At 35.1% G+C, this 20166-nt stretch overlaps 1 protein-coding gene across 3 annotated transcripts in view; it reads right to left on the bottom strand.

Moving 5' to 3' along the window:
- Positions 1-249: 249 nt before the first annotated feature.
- The window catches only part of LOC150082969 (nudC domain-containing protein 3-like), a 97178-nt gene continuing 77261 nt past the window's right edge, over positions 250-20166 (bottom strand). For all 3 annotated transcript variants that reach the window (XM_090376943.1, XM_090376944.1, XM_090376945.1), the window contains exons 7-8: positions 12775-12963; positions 250-476 (exon numbers count right to left, since the gene is read on the bottom strand). In XM_090376943.1, coding sequence (XP_090233069.1) covers positions 354-476; positions 12775-12963 — 312 coding nt within the window. In that variant the 3' untranslated portion in view covers positions 250-353. The remainder of the gene's footprint in view (positions 477-12774; positions 12964-20166) is intronic.

Genomic DNA, 20166 nt, shown 5'->3' with positions numbered 1-20166 from the left:
GATTGCAAAGGGTTAAACTGCATTCTGGTAGGTCTCAAATTTTACTGTGCCAATTGGATCAACTGTATTACAAATAACATTCTAGTTTGTATACACATGAGGATGAAGCATATAAAATTCAAGCAAGAGGGGCCTAATATCTGGATACATAATTAAGAGATTTTATTAAATCTTTACAAAAGAATTATCTAACAAGATGTATTTTTTAAACGAAACAGCTAAAAAATTTATTTTTATTTAAGGAGGGCATTTACAGTAAAAATCGATGTATAATTTTATGTATAAAATTTACAGTGAGTCATATTTAAGTTTATTCAGGCTACTTCAGTTATATCAGCCTTATAAAACAGAAATCATTTTAGAGATGATGGAAAATCTCCTGGATTAGCAATATTAACAATGCTAGGATCAAATTCTTGGCCTTTGAAAGGTGATCCTTCTTTATTCCATGCTTCTTTCAGTATATTATGAATTTTCTATAAAACAAGAAATTCATCTTTTACTTTTTTTTTTTTTTTTTTTTTTTTTTTAACTTATTCACTGGGTAAACAGTAAATTTAGTCTTATTATTTCCCACATCACTACTGCGATATAGGAAATATATTAATTATTAACTATCACAATGGAAAATATAAATGGTTTGAGAAGGAAGGCTTTACGTTCTATTATATAGCAGTTAAGCTGAACTGACATTCACAACTCTTGGTTATGTCTATTGCTACATGATCAACTTATAAAATCTGACCCAAAGAATCCCACTTAAGTGGAATGTGATAAGACATGGGAACCAGTGTAAAAGCCCAATATTTTTCTGTCAGATAAGTGGAATTATTAGAGCTACAGCAAACACTGTAAAATCAACATCTGAAAATCTAGAAATGTTAAGACAGCAATCTGGCACTCGTATTGTTTAGAATCCACCCAAAAAAGAGTAACATTTCTTTCTTTATAAGCTGCTTGAAAGATTTAAACTGCACAGATAAAGCAATTGTCTTAAATTTTCACAAAACAAAAAAAACCTGCCTTTGTAATGGGCTGTCCTGATATTGTACTACTTTCAAAGAGATGGCCTCGCCAAAAGGTTAACTGATCATTTCGTTAAAAGATAAGACTACTATGAATACCTGTTTTCTCCATCAGTTAACAGGTGGTTTCTAATGATGACATGCCGACAAAAAGTTGTAAAGAATTGTTTAATGTGAACTACCACGCAGTAATATAGCTTAAGCCAATGGGCTTAAACTCAAATTGCACACGGGCCGAATGCACGATCTGAAAGCAGCTGATGGGCCGGAATTTTTTTTTTTTTTTTTTTAACAAAATGAGAGTGAATATAAGCACCGTATTTACAAATACATAATTGAAATGTATTCGCGGGCCGTGTAAAATTGTTTTGGCGGCTGGATGCGGCCCGCCAGTTTGAGACCACTGGCTTAAGCTATCCGTTGAAAGTAGTGCAATATAGGGCAACTCATTACAAAGGGAAGTTTGTTTGGAATTATCCATACAGTTTAAAATCCTGCTGCCCACAAAAACAAATGAAAGGATAAGCCATTATGTTTACAGATGTAAATATGTTCAGTCCTTGAGGTTGTCACAGACATTCTTTCAGATATGCCAGACAAGCTGTACTTACTACCTGGGAGTCTAACACGCTGATGGAACTGATATTCCGGTGACACTCAAGTCAAGTGGACCCAATTTCGGCGAAGACCGGACAGTCATTGACAGCCAAATCCCCTGCTTGCACCTTCACGATGGTGGGACTGTTAGTAATCCTGGGTATAACCTCCATGCACAAGCACACAGTGGGTGACCCAGGTGTGATCCAACGTAAGCAGGGGTCGAGGTGTGGCGTCCACACCACATGGAGGAATGCCGCCCCTCTGTGTTACCAGGCAGTACTAGATGGTAGATGACTCTCATCAACCGGTGCAATACCACCACTTTGCTTATTGGAGGCTTAAAGTAGTGGAACCCATGTTTAGTCTCCAGAGCTAAGTTCCGGTCAACCCTTCCCCATCTCTTCCATCATGCAGTACAATTGATGACTTTTGAGGTTATGATGAACATCGTGGCGAGATCCAAGCTTCCTTACATTTTGAAGGTACAGCTCTAAAACAGTGTTCGCGGGCCAGCTGCTAGTTAATACACCGGACCGAACCTATTGGTAACTCTCTAGGAGGCTTCCGTATCAGCTAGTGTATAATCTTGCTACCTCTACTCTGCCAGATAGTGACTGGAGGGAGTTTGAGTAGCGTGTATGCGGGGGGAATTGTCGAACGCACAAAGTAGAAATAGTGCATTTCTTGCCAGTAAAACATGGTTAGAAATATAGCAAAATCCAGTCTTCCCCGAAAATCTATTTCTTTAGTTGCAATTTGGTCCATCTGTTATGAATCAAAAATGAATTATGTTTGGTCAAAAACTTTCAACCTGGATAATGTTAAATCATTGGAACCAAGAGTAATGGCTTGGATTATTAGCAAATACATATTACAACTAGAGAAAAGAGCGTACGTGCGCGCACGCACACACACACTGAAAATAAAAATACACATTTTATTTAATATGACAACCATCAGAATGAACTGGTCACAACTTAGCAAAGCCACCTAACTAAAGTTTACATTGTCAATTTTCAGTCAAAGAGAAGAATGACTGTTTTAACACTGATCTATAAAAAAGAACAGATAAAATGAATGTTGCAATGATTCACGCTAGTGCTGAATAGTCAGTGAGTGACTCGATTCAGTGATTTGAATCATCTAGTTGAATAACTGACTGAAGTCATCAATTATAAAATTACTTGAGTCAGACTCCCCCTTCTTGGTGTTGATATACTCCAGTTACAACAAAATGATCAAACCCAACTTTATTTCATTGGAATATGATTCTATTGTAGCATAGCTGGTTAAAATAGAAAATCAGAGAAACCAGCATTACTGAAGTAGAACTGTATTAATTATCAGTCTCTTTTATAAAGACATAAATCTACTAAAGGGAAAATCACTTATCCATTATACTAATTTGAAAAGCCTGGGACAAATGATTTTGCCCCAGGCTTTCAAATTAGCATAAAAGCAGATTTTGCATAGTTCTGCAGTTTTGGTTCCACTTAAATTTTTTTTTTCAAAAGAGGTACAGACGACCACTGAAAAGCATAGCAGGCTGAAATGTGCCATGTCTATAAATCATGTTTTTTTAATGCAGTGCATTTAGATCAGCTGGGCTGGGATTCTTACTACTAAAAATTGTGTATTCATATGTATTTCAACTTTTTGGAGCTCAAGGCATGCACCAATGCATAAACACATCACTTCTCTTAATTGGAATATATATATAAATTAGAATGATAATTAAATAAAAATAATGCCAGCAGAATGGCAAGACAGAGGAGTGAAAATAGTCAAAATTAAACACAATCAAACCAACAGGGAGGGAAGAGAAGGGTAACAAGAGTAAAAATATTGTAGCAGAAACTCTCCAAGATAATTTAGAAAATCTAAATGCAAAGATAATAAAATAGTAATCAATTAATTTTTTAATTTCAATTTTTTATTATGAAAGATTCAGTTTCAACTATTTTAAACATTATATATATATATATATATATATATATATATATATGAACAAAGTATAACCTTGTTTTAAATTTTAGTGTGCTTTTAGTGTGCTACCGTTCACTGCTTAAATGTTGTATTTTTATTATATCTTCATAATTTAATGCACACTTTTATTACAATTTGTATTTATTTCCTCCATGTATTAATTACAGTGCATGAAGAAATAAAATTGAAAACTGGGGTTTTCTGTATTGATACTAAAAAAAAAAAAATAATAAATAAAAATAAATGTGCAATCAAATTCATGAGGTTACAAAGTGAACATGTTTCTTGATTCTAATCTAAAACAAGTTAATCAATGTACATAGCATGTTACATATCAGATGCTTTAGCAAATACTAATAATTCATGATTTAAAAAAAAAAAAAAAAAGCAATGATTTTCATGTAGGAACTGAGAACATTTTCATTTCTGCAACCAATGCATAGCAACAAATATAATATCCCATTCTTCAGCTACAAATACATGGCACATGGATAGTTTATATCAGGGGTGGCCAACTTAATTTGTGATTTGATCTATTTTTTTCCTTCAAAATGTGCCATGATCTACCATCTCAAAAATTTCATTGCACATGGTTAAAAAAGTTAATCAACACATATTGAAAAATGTTTATAAATTTTAAAAATCAATACAATTCAGAATTCTTATTTTAAATTCACATGTATTTAAAATTTTAATTTATGCGAAGTTTGTCTTCATGTCATCTGCCAAGCTTTCAAAATCGGGGATATACTGTGATAAAGCCAACCTTAAAGAATCTTCTCTATGCAAGTCCGTAACAGCACAGCGATTCTTTGTCTTTGTTTGTTTCAAATACAAAAAGACCGATTCACACAGAGATGTGGAACCAAAACAGGAATTTAAAAGTTCACTGCATTTTTTTTACATTTGGGTACTTTTCTCGGCAAACATATTTCCAAAAGTCTTCTTCTGATGATCTGGCTTTTAGGAAGATATTGTTTCGCAATGTAATAATTTCATTTTCAAGTAATATTTTCTCCATGTGAAAAATCGCAGCGATTTTTTCTGCAATTTGTTTCGTATCTAAGTCGACATTAAATGGATAAGAAATATATTGAACAATGTCTGCAATTGTTTTAAAATCACTGAATCTGGTTTCAAAATCGTCCACAACGTTCTCAATTTCAGAACATATTTCTCACTATTAAATTCAAAAACAGGATATTTGCAAAATGGTCAAATTTTTTTTCTTTGAGATCCTTAGCCATCGCCAAAAATTTATATTTATATGCAGAAATACTACTAATCACGTCACCCACATTTTTATTTTCCCCTTGTAATTCCAAATTTAGATCACTTAATTTACTGGTAAAATCTGCCAAAAAAAGCCAGATCACACAACCACTCCGTATCTTGTAGCTGCTGATAACCATCTCCCTTTTGATCAACAAATTTTTTAATTTCAGTCAGCAAATTTCAAAATCTCTGTAGAAACTTACTCTGACTCAGCCACCTCACATTTGTGTGTAATATCAGATCTGGTTCATTTTCAAGTTGCATTTTGAAAAGTCTCCCTTGAAGAGATTTTCCTCTAATGGAATTCATGATTTCGAAAGCTATACCCATAACACTTTTAGTATTTAATCTTTTTCTGGCTAACACTTGTTGGTGGATGATAGTGGTAACTCAAAAAATCTGGGAATTCATCATCCTTTTGGCACAATGCGATGAATCTGTTAAGATGCCCGTCATTGTTTTAGCTCCATCTGTTGTTATTGATACAAGCTTAAATAGTAGTAATTTAATTTTTTCAATAAAATGTTTGTTGTTGTTGTTGTTGTTATTATTTGGTTTTTAGGAGCATTAGCAACTAAGGCCATATTGCTCTGGGGATATGCGGTGGTCAATCCTTGACCTTTCCGCATCCTCCGTATTTGGTGGTCACGGGCTTGAACCCCGGTCTAATCAAGAAGTGTGTGCTACGCACTGCTGCTCCTGCCCACTGGCTACAGAGGCGGCCATAAAATGTTTGAATGAGTTGAAGATATCAAGACCTCTAATTATTTCTTTTAATGAAACCATACCCAGCAGTTCTTCTCTAGTGGCAGAATCATCAAAAACTATACGAATAAAAATGAGCAACTGAGCTGTATCACTGACATCTGTAGATTCACCCAGTTGTAAAGAAAAGGACACACAATTAGCAATATCAGCATGCAATTGTTCGCTCACATTTTTACTCATATTTTAAATGTATCACATCACAGTATTTCGAGATAACTGTAGATCTTGAAAGGTACTTTTAATTTCATTTTTGTTCTTAAAATTTTGAAAAAGAGAATCTGTTATTTCTAAAAATGCATCTGTGATGAATTGACCATCAGAAAATGGTTTGCATTTTTTTGCAAGAAGATGACTCACTTTAAATGAGTCATCAGTTACTGCTACTGCTTTAGATTGTAAATTAGGTGTCATGAAGAAATTTTGTTGCGCGAATAATCTTGATTTAAGTTCTTCTAATTTATTTTTTCTAAGGTCATTATTCGGCAGAAAATCCGAAGGGTATTTGCCATGGAGTATGTTGAAGTGCCTTTCTAAATTTTCTTGTTTGGGTGTAGCCACTGAAGCATTGCAAATCAAACAACATTTTTCTTTTATCATTACATTATTATCATTCTAGTTCCCACCCTTGATGAAAATGATACGTTTTACTCTTTTTCGTAGTATTCATTTTAAATCAAAAGGTATTAAATTAACATATAAGTACTGCCCAGTTATTAAATCAGCAAAAGCAATGCTTGCTGATTAAAACACTTTTAAGTTGCGCGAACCAGAAAAATATTCTGTCTGAACAGCTAATGTAGGATAATTGATGAAGAGGATTTACGAATGAGGAAGATGTTTTCAAAATAATCGGACAAACATGCCACCGTTTAGTGCTCTGTTTGGTTATATCATTATAAGAATCAGTTTTGAATGCCTTTGTGATATTTCTCTAAAGCTATTTCTGGAGGTCACAGCCATAAAACAAAAACAATTTGTACTTTCCGATTTATTGGACTTTTCTGTTAGCGCAATCTAATTATAAACAGGTAGTAAACTCAATCTTATTGCATTTGCAATAATACCGGCAGCTGGAATTCCATAGTATTTTACGTTATTATGGTGAAATGTGTTTCTCCTTCAGTGAAATCTTCAATCATGCAAAAAAAAACAAAAGTAAATTTTCAAAATCTGCTCTTCATTCCCATTTTTGAAGCTTCATAAAAAAAAAATAAATAAATAAAATAACGTGCGGGTAGCGAAACCCGCTACGCAATATAAAATTTTGGTAGTATACCTGACCGTGCAAATCGAGGGATGACTATATTTAACATTCGTCGTGATCGACCGAAATTAAAGCCATGATCGACTTGTTGGCCACCACTAGTTTATGATATGTATCAAAAAAAGAAATAATAATTGCCAGGTCCGATTTTAATGAAATTTGTGAAAGTTTAACCCTAGGGACTCACATCTGGTGAGTATGGGCTTGGCACACACCCAGGGTCCTGAGCTGAATATCATCATTCTTCTACTTCTGACTCTTGTTCTCTCTCTCTCTCTCTCTCTCTCTCTCTCAGGGTAATTCAGAAGTTTATTTTTTTTGGCTGGTGCAGCATAAGCCTCTGACTTCCTTGCATCATATGGCTAATAATAATAATAATAAATCCCAAAAGAGCCAAATATAAAATATCACAAAAATCCGCTGACTGAGAGTCGAGTTATAATATACAGAGGGACAAAGAAATAATGCATTTATTTCCACTGTTCCAATTCAATTAAATTCTGAATGTCTTGACAAATCTTTCTAAAGGGCCAAATGAAAATGTCATGAAAGCTGCGAGTTATTACATGCAGATGATGATTGAAAAATAACTGTTGGATTTTTATTGGTCCGATTTTAATGGAACTTTAGACTACACAAATCTATCTAAAAGAGCCAAATATAAGATTTCATGAAAATCCATTTACCAGGAGTCAAATTGTTACATGTGGACAAGTAGACAGACAGACAGACATGATATAGAAGTTTTATGCACAAATGGTAACACCAAAAAAAATACTGAAATTAAATGTGCAATCATTACATCAGTCGATGGCAGGACAAAGAGTATGGAGGAGGGGGGGGGAATCACAACAACAACATCATAATGTTATTGCATGGGTCACTTTTCTGTAATGACTGGATTGAGCCAAATCAGCTAAGTAACCCATTTTTCCCATCCGAGTTCACACAGACATCATGGAACTAAAAGATATATATCCACACAGGTGACTTGGTTGAAATATGAAATCACTGAAAAGGATTTCATGTGCATGTGAAATTTTCTAAATATGGAGTGCACAATAAAAGTTACCTGCTTAAAAAAATTTTTTTCCTCAAAAATGGATAAAACTATTAAAAATAAAACAGATTTCTTCAGTTATGACATCTCCAGGTTATCCACAGAGAGAAATTTTGAAATTCTTTTCAGAGGCCAACTGCAAAGTCAAAATTCAAGGAAGTAACTGTAGAAGCTACCAAACTTTTCATACAAACTAAGAGATACTGTTCAAGGTTGAGACCTAAATGGATTTTAAATGGACTGACGAGACCAGTGGGAGAAGAAAAATGCATGGGATGATTATAAATTGTCAGGGGACAGAAATGACTACAGTAAGTATAAACTAGACTGTAGTAAACTTACTAGAGAGGGAGGAGTTAGGTACTAAGGCAACTTACAGTTTTTGGCTAAGAATATAAAGAAATTCATTGCAAAGATAAATATTTTTGCTAAATGTTTTTTTTTTTTTTTTTGAATCTATGATGGGGCAGGGCGATCCGATCCACCATGAAATTTTAATAAGCAATAATTCAACCATAATGAATCAGTCAGTTGGAAAAGTGTTTCCAAGTTAAAAAAAAAAAAAAAAAAAAAAAAAAAAAGCCCCATATTTGTCCTTGGGTTTGGCAGGGAAGGGGGGGGTAACTGATTCTGTTATTCTAGGGCACCACTTGCTAAAAGCAGGTCTAACTTTGCATTAACTCAGAGGATTGGAAATTCATGATGCTGAAGTATTGCAGGTGGCTCCCCATCTTCCCCAACAAATATTGCAGCAACCTCAATTTTGGATGTAGGTGCATTATATCATCTCTTAGCTAAGTCCGGGTCCTCTATAAATGCCATACACACATTCATTGTTGGACTGGCCTGGGTTATTTGATGCATTTGTTTATATGACTCAGCAAATGGGTTAACTTGTTGCAGCATCTCATCCAATTATTGTATTACTTCGGCCATACACCCTTGATTTGATTCTTTTTTAAACTGTTTTGTTGTTGCTTCAGCAGAATCGAAAATATAAAGTTGCCCATATCCTGGCTTATTTGCCTCGTTTGGACATAGCAGTGAGACCAAGTGGTAAATCTGGCCATGTATTCTAAAATAGTATGGACCATTTCAGGCAGTGATTTAATCTCTGCACCCACTGATACGAATATCACTGCTGAGTTGTACTCTTGTATATGTTCTCTTTAGTTATTTGCTTCATGTGCAGCCCCTACAAGCAGCTCTCTTAATAGAATAGGTGTCTCAGACAGTGGGTCAAGTGAAGCCTTTCCATCATGACAGTATTTAGTGTATTTATTCGATGTGTTTAACTCATGTCCCCAATATCTTGCATTGCAATACTCACAGTTGTAACACATTTCTTATGTCATTCTCTTCCACATTAATTACAACTTGTTGATTATTCACATCCGGTACTTCTATTTGATTAGTCCTACAGCGTTTTGCCAGTCTTCTCATTTTCAATCTTGCTTCTCTTTCTTCAATATTTTCTATCCGTCTTTGTAGTTGTAGTCTCATTTCGGTCTCTTAGTCTATTAGATCTATCCTCTAATGTTTCGTTAGCATTTCTTCTACATTTTCTCAAAGTTCTTACACACTGTTCAGTCATTTTTACACTTCTCAAAACTTATAACGGTTTATTAAAATTAAAGACAGATAAAATAAACATACATCGATAGCTTACAGGTACAGATTGCTTTTCTTCAATTGATAAACATTAGTACAAAAATTAATAAAAATTAATAAAGAATGCCCAGTACAGTGATCATGTGAGGTGAACAGCGTGAAAATTTTGGCAGCATACCTAAGCACCTTATATATATATATATAGATAATTGCACATGGAAGACTGCTGTACAAATTAGGATGGCTGACTGGGAGAAGACAGAGTGCTAATCAATGAACATTGCTCTTCGTAGACTAATGTTATTAGTGTAGTCCCTTATGGTTCAGTGTTGGGCCCATTGTTGTTTTCTATATTTATCATTGATATTGATGAAGGTATATCAATCAAAGTTTGCAGACAATATGAAGGTTAGCAGGATTGTTAATGACAGTCCACTACTGCAACAGGATCTAGAAAAGTTGAGCAGATGGGCTGAAAAGTGGAAACTGAAGTTTAACATTGACAAATACAAAACACTGCATATGGGTAGCATTAACTCCAGAATAACATACCAACTATGTGGTATGTTACTCTGGAGTTAATGCCAACTCAGGGTAGCAGAAAATCAAAAAGACCTTGGGGTAATTGTCAGATATGAAATTTTCTGACAGTGCAGACAGGCTGCTAGAGCAGGTCATGGAGTCTTGTCAATGATATACAGAAATTTTGCTAGTAGGGAGAAGGTGATTATTCCTTTGTATAAGGCGATGGTCAGGCCAAGCCTTGAGTACTGCATTCAGGTCTGGAGGCCTTATTTCAGGAAGGATGTAGAGTTGCTAAAATGAGTACAGAGAAGGGCAACAAGATTGATGAGAGGGAACAGAGTTGTCCTTACCAAGAAAGGCTTAATTTCTGCAAATTGCAGCATCTGGAGACTAGGCACCTGCGAGGTGATCTGACTGAGGTGTATAAGGCTTTGAATGGTTTCAGCAAGCTCAATGGTGATTGGGATTCGTCCTCCTGCTCAGGTTACGCACCTGATGGGGCCTAACTTTAAATTGAAGAAGGACAGTTGTAGAATAGATGTTTGGAAATTTGCCTTTAGTGGGTGGTTGGTTGCTGGAACAAACTTCTATCTGTCATGGAAGTTGATAGCTTAAATAAATTCAAGGCAGAGCTAGACAAACATTTGGAATGCATGGATCAATGAAATGGGAAGGGTTTTTTTTTTTTTTTTTTTTGGCTGATGCTGTATAAGCTTGCTTTCTTGCATCATATGCCTATACTAATCATCTTGAAGAATAAATTTGGCATTGTTCAACAGCTCTCTCAATGAGAATGGCCCATATAACATGTGGTTACCACTGTTGTTTAGTGGACATTGGCTACTTAATTGGACATGATTTCAGACATATTTCCCTTGACATTCTCCTTACAGTTCTGTCAGTTAATTCTCTTCTAGTTATATCCTTCCACTATTTGGCAGGACTTTCAGAACAAGCAAATATGTCTCGAGTGCAGACACGAATCCCCCCCCCCCCACTACAACCATCTCACAATTTAACCACTTTCTTTAATTGCTGCTCAACTGTTAATCTGTACTACACTAACAATTCCGTAAATTTTTGGTGTTTGTTTTCCTAGAATACTTCAGTCTTGATTTCAATAGCTTTCCTAGGGATATCAATTTTTTCACCTTTTTAACTACTTTCAAAGAACTAAATTACTTAGATCACTCTTAGAAACCATTCCCTACAATGGCTCAGAACAACGGTTCACTTAGGATTAGTATATGTGGAGAGGATTAAGTTGTAGAATGTGACTACTGTCTGATAACTGTACCATAACTATCCCCATCCTTCAGTGGATGCTATTACTTTGTGCACTGGTAATATATGTAACAATTATATTACCAACTTTTTTTTTTTTTTTTTTTTTGCTGAAAGTGATACTTTCTTTAATCAGTATCACCTTAAGAATACAAAATTTCATAATTCTGTAATATAGATACTTAGATATTATTTATTTTTTCCTATGTATTTTCCTGTGTATTGTAGAAATACACTATATGCACAAAAAAATACACAAAAAAAAATCAGCAGATTTTTTTTTTGCTATAAAAATCTTCAGAAGGCAGTTCATTTTCAACTGAAATCCACATACAGTGATACCCCATTAGTAGGCACCAGTATAGAAACACTGAGTAATGCAAAGCAAATTTTGAATTTTTAAAATCATAAAATTTTTTATGCATAATTGTTTGTTGTTTGTTATTTGGTTTTTAGGAGCATTAGCAACTAAGGCCATATTGCTCCGGGGTACGCGGTGGTCATTCCCTGACCTTTCCGCATCCTCCGTATTTGGTGGTGACGGGCTTGAACCCTGGTCTAATCAAGAAGTGTGTGCTACGCACTGCTGCTCCTTCCCACCTGGCTATGGAGGCGCCTTATGCATAATTAAAACCTGGCTTTTAACAGTGCTGGTTCAATAAAACTGGCCTCTAAGATAAAGGAAAGAAGCAGAGGGAGCCAACTCTGGTAATCCTCAATTTAGCTAAGCTATCCCTTCTGTAACTTAAAACAAGAAAAAACATTGCCACACCTCAACATCTGTTTTAATTATTAAAGTAAAAATAAACATCTTACTTCAATCATTGAAGAAATTTTTTTTCTTATAGATAAATGGTAGCTTTCTAATTTCATTTCAAAGTGTAATTAATCTCCAAAAACTATTTAAATTATGATTATATTTCAGAAGTCTGATGTCATTAAAAATTATCAAATATAGGGATGAATTTATAACAAAACTAATACTTTGCATATTAGTTTCCCTCTACCTGCATGCAAAGGGTAAACGTTATCAGTCATTTCAACCATTGTACAAGTTGATTCGTGTAAAGACTTGTTTCAGCCCCATGTTACATGAAAAATGGAATACAATTTATAGCAAAGAGTAACATATTAAGTTAGTATACTGTCTATACATCATGTGGTTTTTGTAATCTCATCCTTAGCAGTGTTTTAATGAGGTATGATGCACATACCTCATAAAACACTGCCAAGATAAGGTAATTTGTCTGTAACTTGCCTCATCTCGATGACATATATAAATGTTGCATTTTCTTCATACCTTAAAATCCTAATTTTAAGTTAATGTCATTTCTATAACTACAGCTATTTTAAATCTATTACAGAAAATTACTTACAGCTTCTTGTGCTGTTGGTTTTCCAAGTTTTTTCATACTTTCATTATACATAAGTTCTTCAATTTTACTTTGAGAATCACTATCCAACTCTTCATAAGGTAAGCTAGCATCAATGCTGCTAATGTCAATTTGAGGTTCCCCTTTCAACAGTGCATCCCACCATCTTTCTTGAACTTTTTCTAAACTAACCTAAAAATTACAAATGAAAATATCTGAATACTCTAAAAGGATGCATTAAAATGCAATAATTAAAATCAATATTGTAGTTTTAAATGTTTTTCACCAACCTTATGTAGAAATAAAACACAAAGAAAACGAATGATTTCCTTTAATATATTTTTCTATAATTCTCCTCTGATTTCCTATATTAAAGGAAATCAGAGGAGAGGCGAATCTTTTACGCCAGTATCCACTGCATATATTCCCTACTATCCGGGTCTAACCGATCACATAACTAGAATACTAAGAAATTATCAGACGCGTTGTGTGCAGCTTCCGGGGCGGAGGCTGCACACAATCGTGTCATAAGTAAAGGACCCCATTCAAAAAGAGAATGCAAGTGGGGTCGTATACAGTATTAGATGCCCGGATTGTGGGGAGTGTTATGTAGGGGAAACAAAACGCCGTCTCAAAGAACGTCTGGGGGAGCACACTAAGGCAATAAGAAGTGCGGACTATGGTAAGTCCGCCGTGGCCGAGCATTTTTGGGAGAAGCAGCACCACATCTCCCCGGACGAGGCTATCATCACCGATCGGGCGAATAAGTTCTGGGACCGGAAGTGGCTTGAGAGTTTGCGGATCTGTTCCACAGCGAACATTAATAGAGATAGAGGAATGCGGATCCATCCCCTCTTTGAGGCTACTATCCTCAGAAGGGATGAACGGTTCCACATGACCCACTCTCGAGCCACTTCCGATTCCGTAACACAAGAGAACGGAACACGTGGGAATGAAACACGTGATGAGTACCGTGAACCTGCTGGTATTTAAAGACGCACCGCAGAACAAAGAAAATACCGCTGAAGAAGAATGCAGGAGCCTTCGAAAGCTTTGGTTTTATCGATTTTAATTTAGTATATTTTAATGTATTTTATTGTTCTTAACCCAGTATATTTTAATGTATATTTCATATATTTTAGTTGTAAAGTTAAATATAATTTATTGTAAATACAGACAAATATAACTTATTATAAATACATAGTTATCAAGATTCCAGTTTTCGTTTTCTTTGTGTTTTTATTTCTTCATAAGGTTGGTGAAAAACATTTAAAACTACAATATGAACATACCCCACCTCAGAGGCCTGTTTGAAGAATTAAAATCAATGTTCATCAATTCAATCCATCGCACAAAGAAAAAAGATAACTGATAAAAGTAAAATTTTAACTCTGAAAAAAAGTTTTTGGTTACATAAAATTTACATGAAAAAAGCACAATATATTACATCAGTGTTTCTCAACTTTTTCTCAACCTTTGTTGCGGGACACTTTTAAAGATGCTAAAATTTTGCAGCACACTACAATCACTATTATATATGTTATACGAGGTGTGACAAAAAATTTGAGAATTTTGTTTCCATCAAAGTGGCCACACTGTAAACCATTATGTCCTCCCACTATGTAGCTTGAATCCACCCCTCTACCTGCATGCAAAGGGTAAATGTCATCAGTCATTTCAATCATTGTACAAGTTGGTTCGTGCAAAGACGTGTTTCAGCTCCATGTTACGTGAAAAATGGAATGCAATTTAGAGCAAAGAGTTGATAAAATTTTTGGTGAAAAGTGGTGAATCGTCAACGGATATTTATGAAAAGTTGATCAGAGATTATGGAAATGATTTCATGGACAAAACAGTTGAGAAGGACATGAATCCATCGAAGATGCTGAGCGTTAATGGCGTCCTTCCACGACTCAACATGACAAAAACATTGTTCATGTGTGTGATCTTGTTCGAAGCGATAGGCAGTTTTAACCACAAGAATGATTGCTGAAAAACTAAACATTAATCGGGGAAGTATTAGATTAATTTTGACCGAAAATTTGTTGATGAGGAAAGTGTGTGCAAAGCTGGTACCAAAAAATCTCTCTCTCATGAGCAGAAAGAAATTTGGTTGCGACATTCTCTTTCTCAGGAGATGTTGTAAAGCATTGAAGATGTTCCATTTTTGTTTTCTTGCATGATTACAGGGGATGAAAGCTGGGTATTCACTTATGACCACGAAACAAAAAGGCAAAGTCAACAATGGAAGGGAGCTTTCTCGCCAAGACCCAAAAAAGCGACAATGTCAGTCAAAAGTGAAAACCATGTTAATTTGCTTTTTTGATTGAAAAGGAATCATCCATAAAGAGTTTGTTCCACCTAACTGTCAATCTTCAATTTTACCTTCAAGTTTTGGAAAGGCTTTGCAAGCGAGTCAACTGGGTTCGACCTGAAATTGCTTCGTCGTGGATTTTGCACCACGACAATGCTCCCACACATTCTGCCATTGTAGTGAAAGAGTTCTTAAACTTTAAAACTGATCACAACATCGTAGTAACCTCTGTATTCACCTCATTTGCATTTGCATTAACCCTGTTTTGCACAAGTAGGAAGTGGGAAATGGTAATAAAATTCTAATTGCCTTTTCGAAATTATGGATATTAATTTCGAATTTTGCTAATATTAGCGTTATCAAAGTGAATTTCCAGAGACTGGTCACTACGGATCTCAGCCAATTCTTCTTCCTCTTGCAAATTAAGTTCTAACATTGGAAGGTTTCTTATTGCAGATGGGTCTCTTACCCAGAAATATTTTTTTGGAAAAAGGGATGGAAAGTAATGCTCAATTTTTGTCTTTAACAACTGTAATGTTTTGCTTATTACATTAATTATTTTAGTATAATTTGTTTTGGCAGTCAAGAGAAACATTTCTAATTTTTTTTCATTTACATATTTTTTTCATATAAGTGTACTCAACTTTTCTTTAAAGGCAAACAACTTGTCAGTAGAAGTGAGTAAATTTTCCTCTGATACTTGCATACTGATATTTAATTTATTAAGCTGCATGAATAAATCTGCTAGAAAAGCTAATTTACAGCACCAAATTTCATCACTTAAATAATCACAAAATTCTGATTGATCCAGTGAAAAAAAAAACAGAGCATTTCCTCATGCAACTCGTCCATATGCATAAGTACATTTCCTTTCGATAGTCACCAAACTTCAATATGCATTATTAAAGAAAAATGATCAGACTCCAGTTCCTTGCATAATTTTCCAAAAACATCTTTTGTGGTCTAGTTTTGATATAATTGACCATTTTAACCGCTTGATCAAGCACAAGTTTTAAACTTGGTACGACTGCCTTCTCTACTAGAACTTCTCTGTGTATGAAACAGTGTGTTGTAATAATATTTGAATTGTGTCATCTTACTAAGTTTACAAATCTTTTTAGTGCTACTGTCATTGCGGGAGCACCGTCGGTTAAAATGCCGACATACGACTTCCATAAAATACCACACTTTTGTAAATAATTATTCATTACTTCGAAAATATCATGGTTGGTTGTTCTTTCAGTGAGTTCATCACAAAAAAAAAAATTAATAATCATGTCGTTTTCAATAAACCTGACAAATGCTATCAATTGGGCTTTCCCACTAATATCTGCAGAATTATCTACTTGTAATGCAAACAGTTGCCCAAAATTATTAATATGTTGAACAGCTTGTTCAATACATCGGACATTTATTTTACACACCTGCTAATTGTACTGTTCGAAAGTGGTACTGTCATTATTTTCCTTTCAGCTTCCCTCCCAAAATACTTTTTGCGATTACTCGACATGCTGGTAAAATCAGACTTTCTGTAGATATTGCAACTCGCAATCGGGTGGAATTTTTCTTTTCTTTTTTTTTTTTTTTTGCCACCAGTTCGGCTACTAAATAGCTGGCTTGCGTTTTATCAGATATTTTAGCCAGATATTTTAGCCATACTTTTAAAATTCTGTGCCTTGTTTTCTGTGCCTTGTACAGGCCTGTAGTCTTAAAATATTCCATAGTTTTGGATGATAAATTCTTGTTTTTCGTACAAAAATGACGCTGAAATTTACTCAGCACCATTGATCCACTTGTCAATTTTAAACCACATGCCACACAAAGGTTGAGGACAATCTTGGGTACCAGCATATGAAAATCCCATTGCAAAATAATCATCTTCATATTTACAACACGTTTTCTCCTTTTTTGATGTTGATGGTTGCTCATTTTTGTTTTTGTCATTTTCTTCAAGCTCACTGTTATCAAGTTGCCTCTTTTGATTTCCTTTCACTAAAAATTTAACCATCTCTAATAATTTCTAAAAAAAATTAAAGTTACTTCTAGAAACTAATACAGTTAATTGAAAATACCTGTTCTATACAAATTAACTGAATATGACATTTTACACATATAAAAACACAAAGGGAATTTCTTACTATGCTGCTTACAAGCTGTGCTTATACAATTGCAGGGTGCCTGGGTGAGACTTTCAAGTGATAAGAATGGCCGAATAAAGGTGAACAGATCTACTACTAGGAATCAAAACGTGACGTTCCATTGCCCCCTAGAAGGGGGCTGGCTGGGATCGGTGCAGCATAAATAAACAAATTTTTTATCTGAAATCATTTTTATTATAAAACTTGGATTTATTAAATTTTTTTATTTGCATTTTCCACGGCACACAGGTTGAGAAACACTGTATTACATAATCAGCAAGCTTATCAGTCCACATTGGTCAAAAAATTGCTTATCCAATTCCTCTTTGAATTTCACCTAACTCCCCACCTTGGCCACCCTTTCAAGCAACTTATTCAAACACCACAACATGCTACTCAAAGTTAACTATCATAACATTTAGACTACTGTTGTCTCATAAGATTTTACAGTTGTGCACTCTGGTTTGTGTGTCATTCACCAGTGAGAAATTCCTTCTTCATATATTTTAATAATTCCCACCCCTCCAAGGGCTTAAATACTTCAATCAAATCTTCCCTAAGGTGTCTAGCTGATAAGCACTGCTGATCATATCTAAGTTATTCTCACAAAGATAATGCTTATCAGTCTTCACCAATCCAGTTGCCCCTCTTTATACCTTCACTAGAAGTTATTTTACTTTAGATGTGGCCTTCTCCTCCTCCAGACAATATTCCAAGTGTGGTTATACCATTGTCATATAGAGTGGGATAATGACCACCTCTCTACTTGCAAAAATTCCAATAAATCTCAAAAGAATATTCCCTGTTCTGCAAGTGCAATACCTTCCATTTGGTAGCATTAAACTAGCACTGTTCAGACCATACTTCCATCAGTTCAAATCCTTTTAAAGTAACATAACCTGGTTCCAGTCATTAAATAACTTTTCAACCTTTAAGTCATCAGCAACTTTTGACAGCTGCCTCTATTTCCACACCAATATTATTTAACAAGATAAGAAACAAGAGAGGTCTGAGTACTGATCTCTGAGGGACCCACTTGCTACCCCAGTCCACTCTGAGGAATATACATTAATGATCACCCCTATCTTCTGCTGCTCAGCCAACCTCTAATCCACTGATGGATCTTCCCTGTTATCCAACTACTCTAATTTATACAACAGCCTTTCATAAGAAACTATACACTCCATAATCTTACAATTGTCCATAACTGCCCATCTTTTTCTCCTTCAGCACTTCTCCAGTCCAAGTCCATGAATTTAATCATGATCTCGTTAACATGGATGCACTCACTTGTCATTCTTTTCAGTCTGAAAATCAAAGGCCACACCTTCCTTTGATATGCAAGATTTCTTTGAAAATTTAACCACTTGTAAGTGAGGAAAAGTTGGTGGTGTTATGGAGGGAATATGTTGTATGTATGAGTTGATGACATTTTTATATGTAACGTAGATGCTACTCAGACACCCGCCAGTGACAGCTGAATGGTTAAATCAGAGGACTAGCAAATTTCAACACTTTCTAGAGCAGTGCTACTCAAAGTGTGATTGCGGACCAGCACAGGTCCACAATGAATTTCCAATTTGTGGAGGATGTTAACCAGTCTGCAACGATTCGCCCGTAACAATTTGTATTTTACTGAAGTATCAGTCTACAACGGGTTGGAAATAAAAGAAACTGGGCCTTCACCACAGATAGTTTGAGAAGCACTGTTCTAGAGCATTACAACAGCTTCTGTCTGGTAGACTACCTGGTGACCAGCTGCAACTGTTTTAAAATTATACCTTGAAATGTGTCATGATGTCCATCAGATCATAACCTGGAGACTAAACAGCTTTCACCAATAAGCATATTAAGCAAAGTGGCTCACAGGGTGAAGTCATCTAACATTCCAACTAGTATTACCACTTAATACATGTAACACAGAGAAACAGCCATTCCTTTATATGGTGTGGATGAAACAACTCAAACACTGCTTACAATAGTTTGTATCTGGGTGGTCACCTCCAGCATACTAGATACAATTACCATGCACATGGGGAAATAGCTTCACCAGCATGAAGGTGCAAGCAGAGGATTTTGTTGTTGCAGAATGACTGGACTTTACCAAACTTAGTATTTGTATTAGTCATGTGGCATAAGGAAGCCCAAGGCTTTTGCTCCAGTAGACAAAAAATAAGCTTCAACAACCCATTGAGATAACTTATTCCAGTAATTATAACTCACTGGTTAAAAGAAAACTTCCTGCAATCCAGCCTGAATCTCTTCCCCATAATTTCAACCCAAATGACTCACAAGTGGGACTTGAATATCAGATCCATTAGAGTTTTAGATTCCAAGTGACAGTCTTAACTATCATCACTGGTAAAATGCCTACTACAATCATCAGGGACTATTTTATGACACCATGGTCATTAGGGAAAGAAAAGTCCTAGTCACCTGGATGGCAAAAAAAAAAAAAAAAAAACAACCAACCAATCTAGCATTCTGTATCTGGCAGAAATAAGGAATTACATTTTTTAAGCCAGAGAAGAGAAGATCAAAATGAGGAGATTACAAATTACTAAGTCTCTGACAAGGAATATCAGAACGAACATGTGCACAAGTACCACCTTTGAAACAAAAGGAATCATACAATGAATAATTCGGACAACTGACACGACCAGTGGTCGAATCAACCGATAACTGGGATTCCATCAGAAAAAGTATATGGGGTTTAGCAGACTGTAAGTGGAAATGTACATCATTGAGATCAGAACTGAGATCATGTATATTTGTGAAATGAACAAGGACGTGTTTAGGAGGTTTAGATCTTTTTGCAGATAAGTTTGTTCTATTAGTTTGACAATTCATGGTGCATTCAGAAGTAAGAAAAGATGGGGAGGACATGTGTATGAAGTAACTGAGTATTTAGATATGGTGTACACATGGCAAAAATATACTTAG

The sequence above is a fragment of the Mastigoproctus giganteus genome, chromosome 7, assembly GCF_048544385.1.
Source record: "Mastigoproctus giganteus isolate SK-2022 chromosome 7, ASM4854438v1, whole genome shotgun sequence".
NCBI lineage: Eukaryota > Metazoa > Arthropoda > Arachnida > Uropygi > Thelyphonidae > Mastigoproctus > Mastigoproctus giganteus.
Note: the sequence above shows the minus strand (reverse complement) of the source record. Positions and strands in the feature narration are given on the sequence as shown.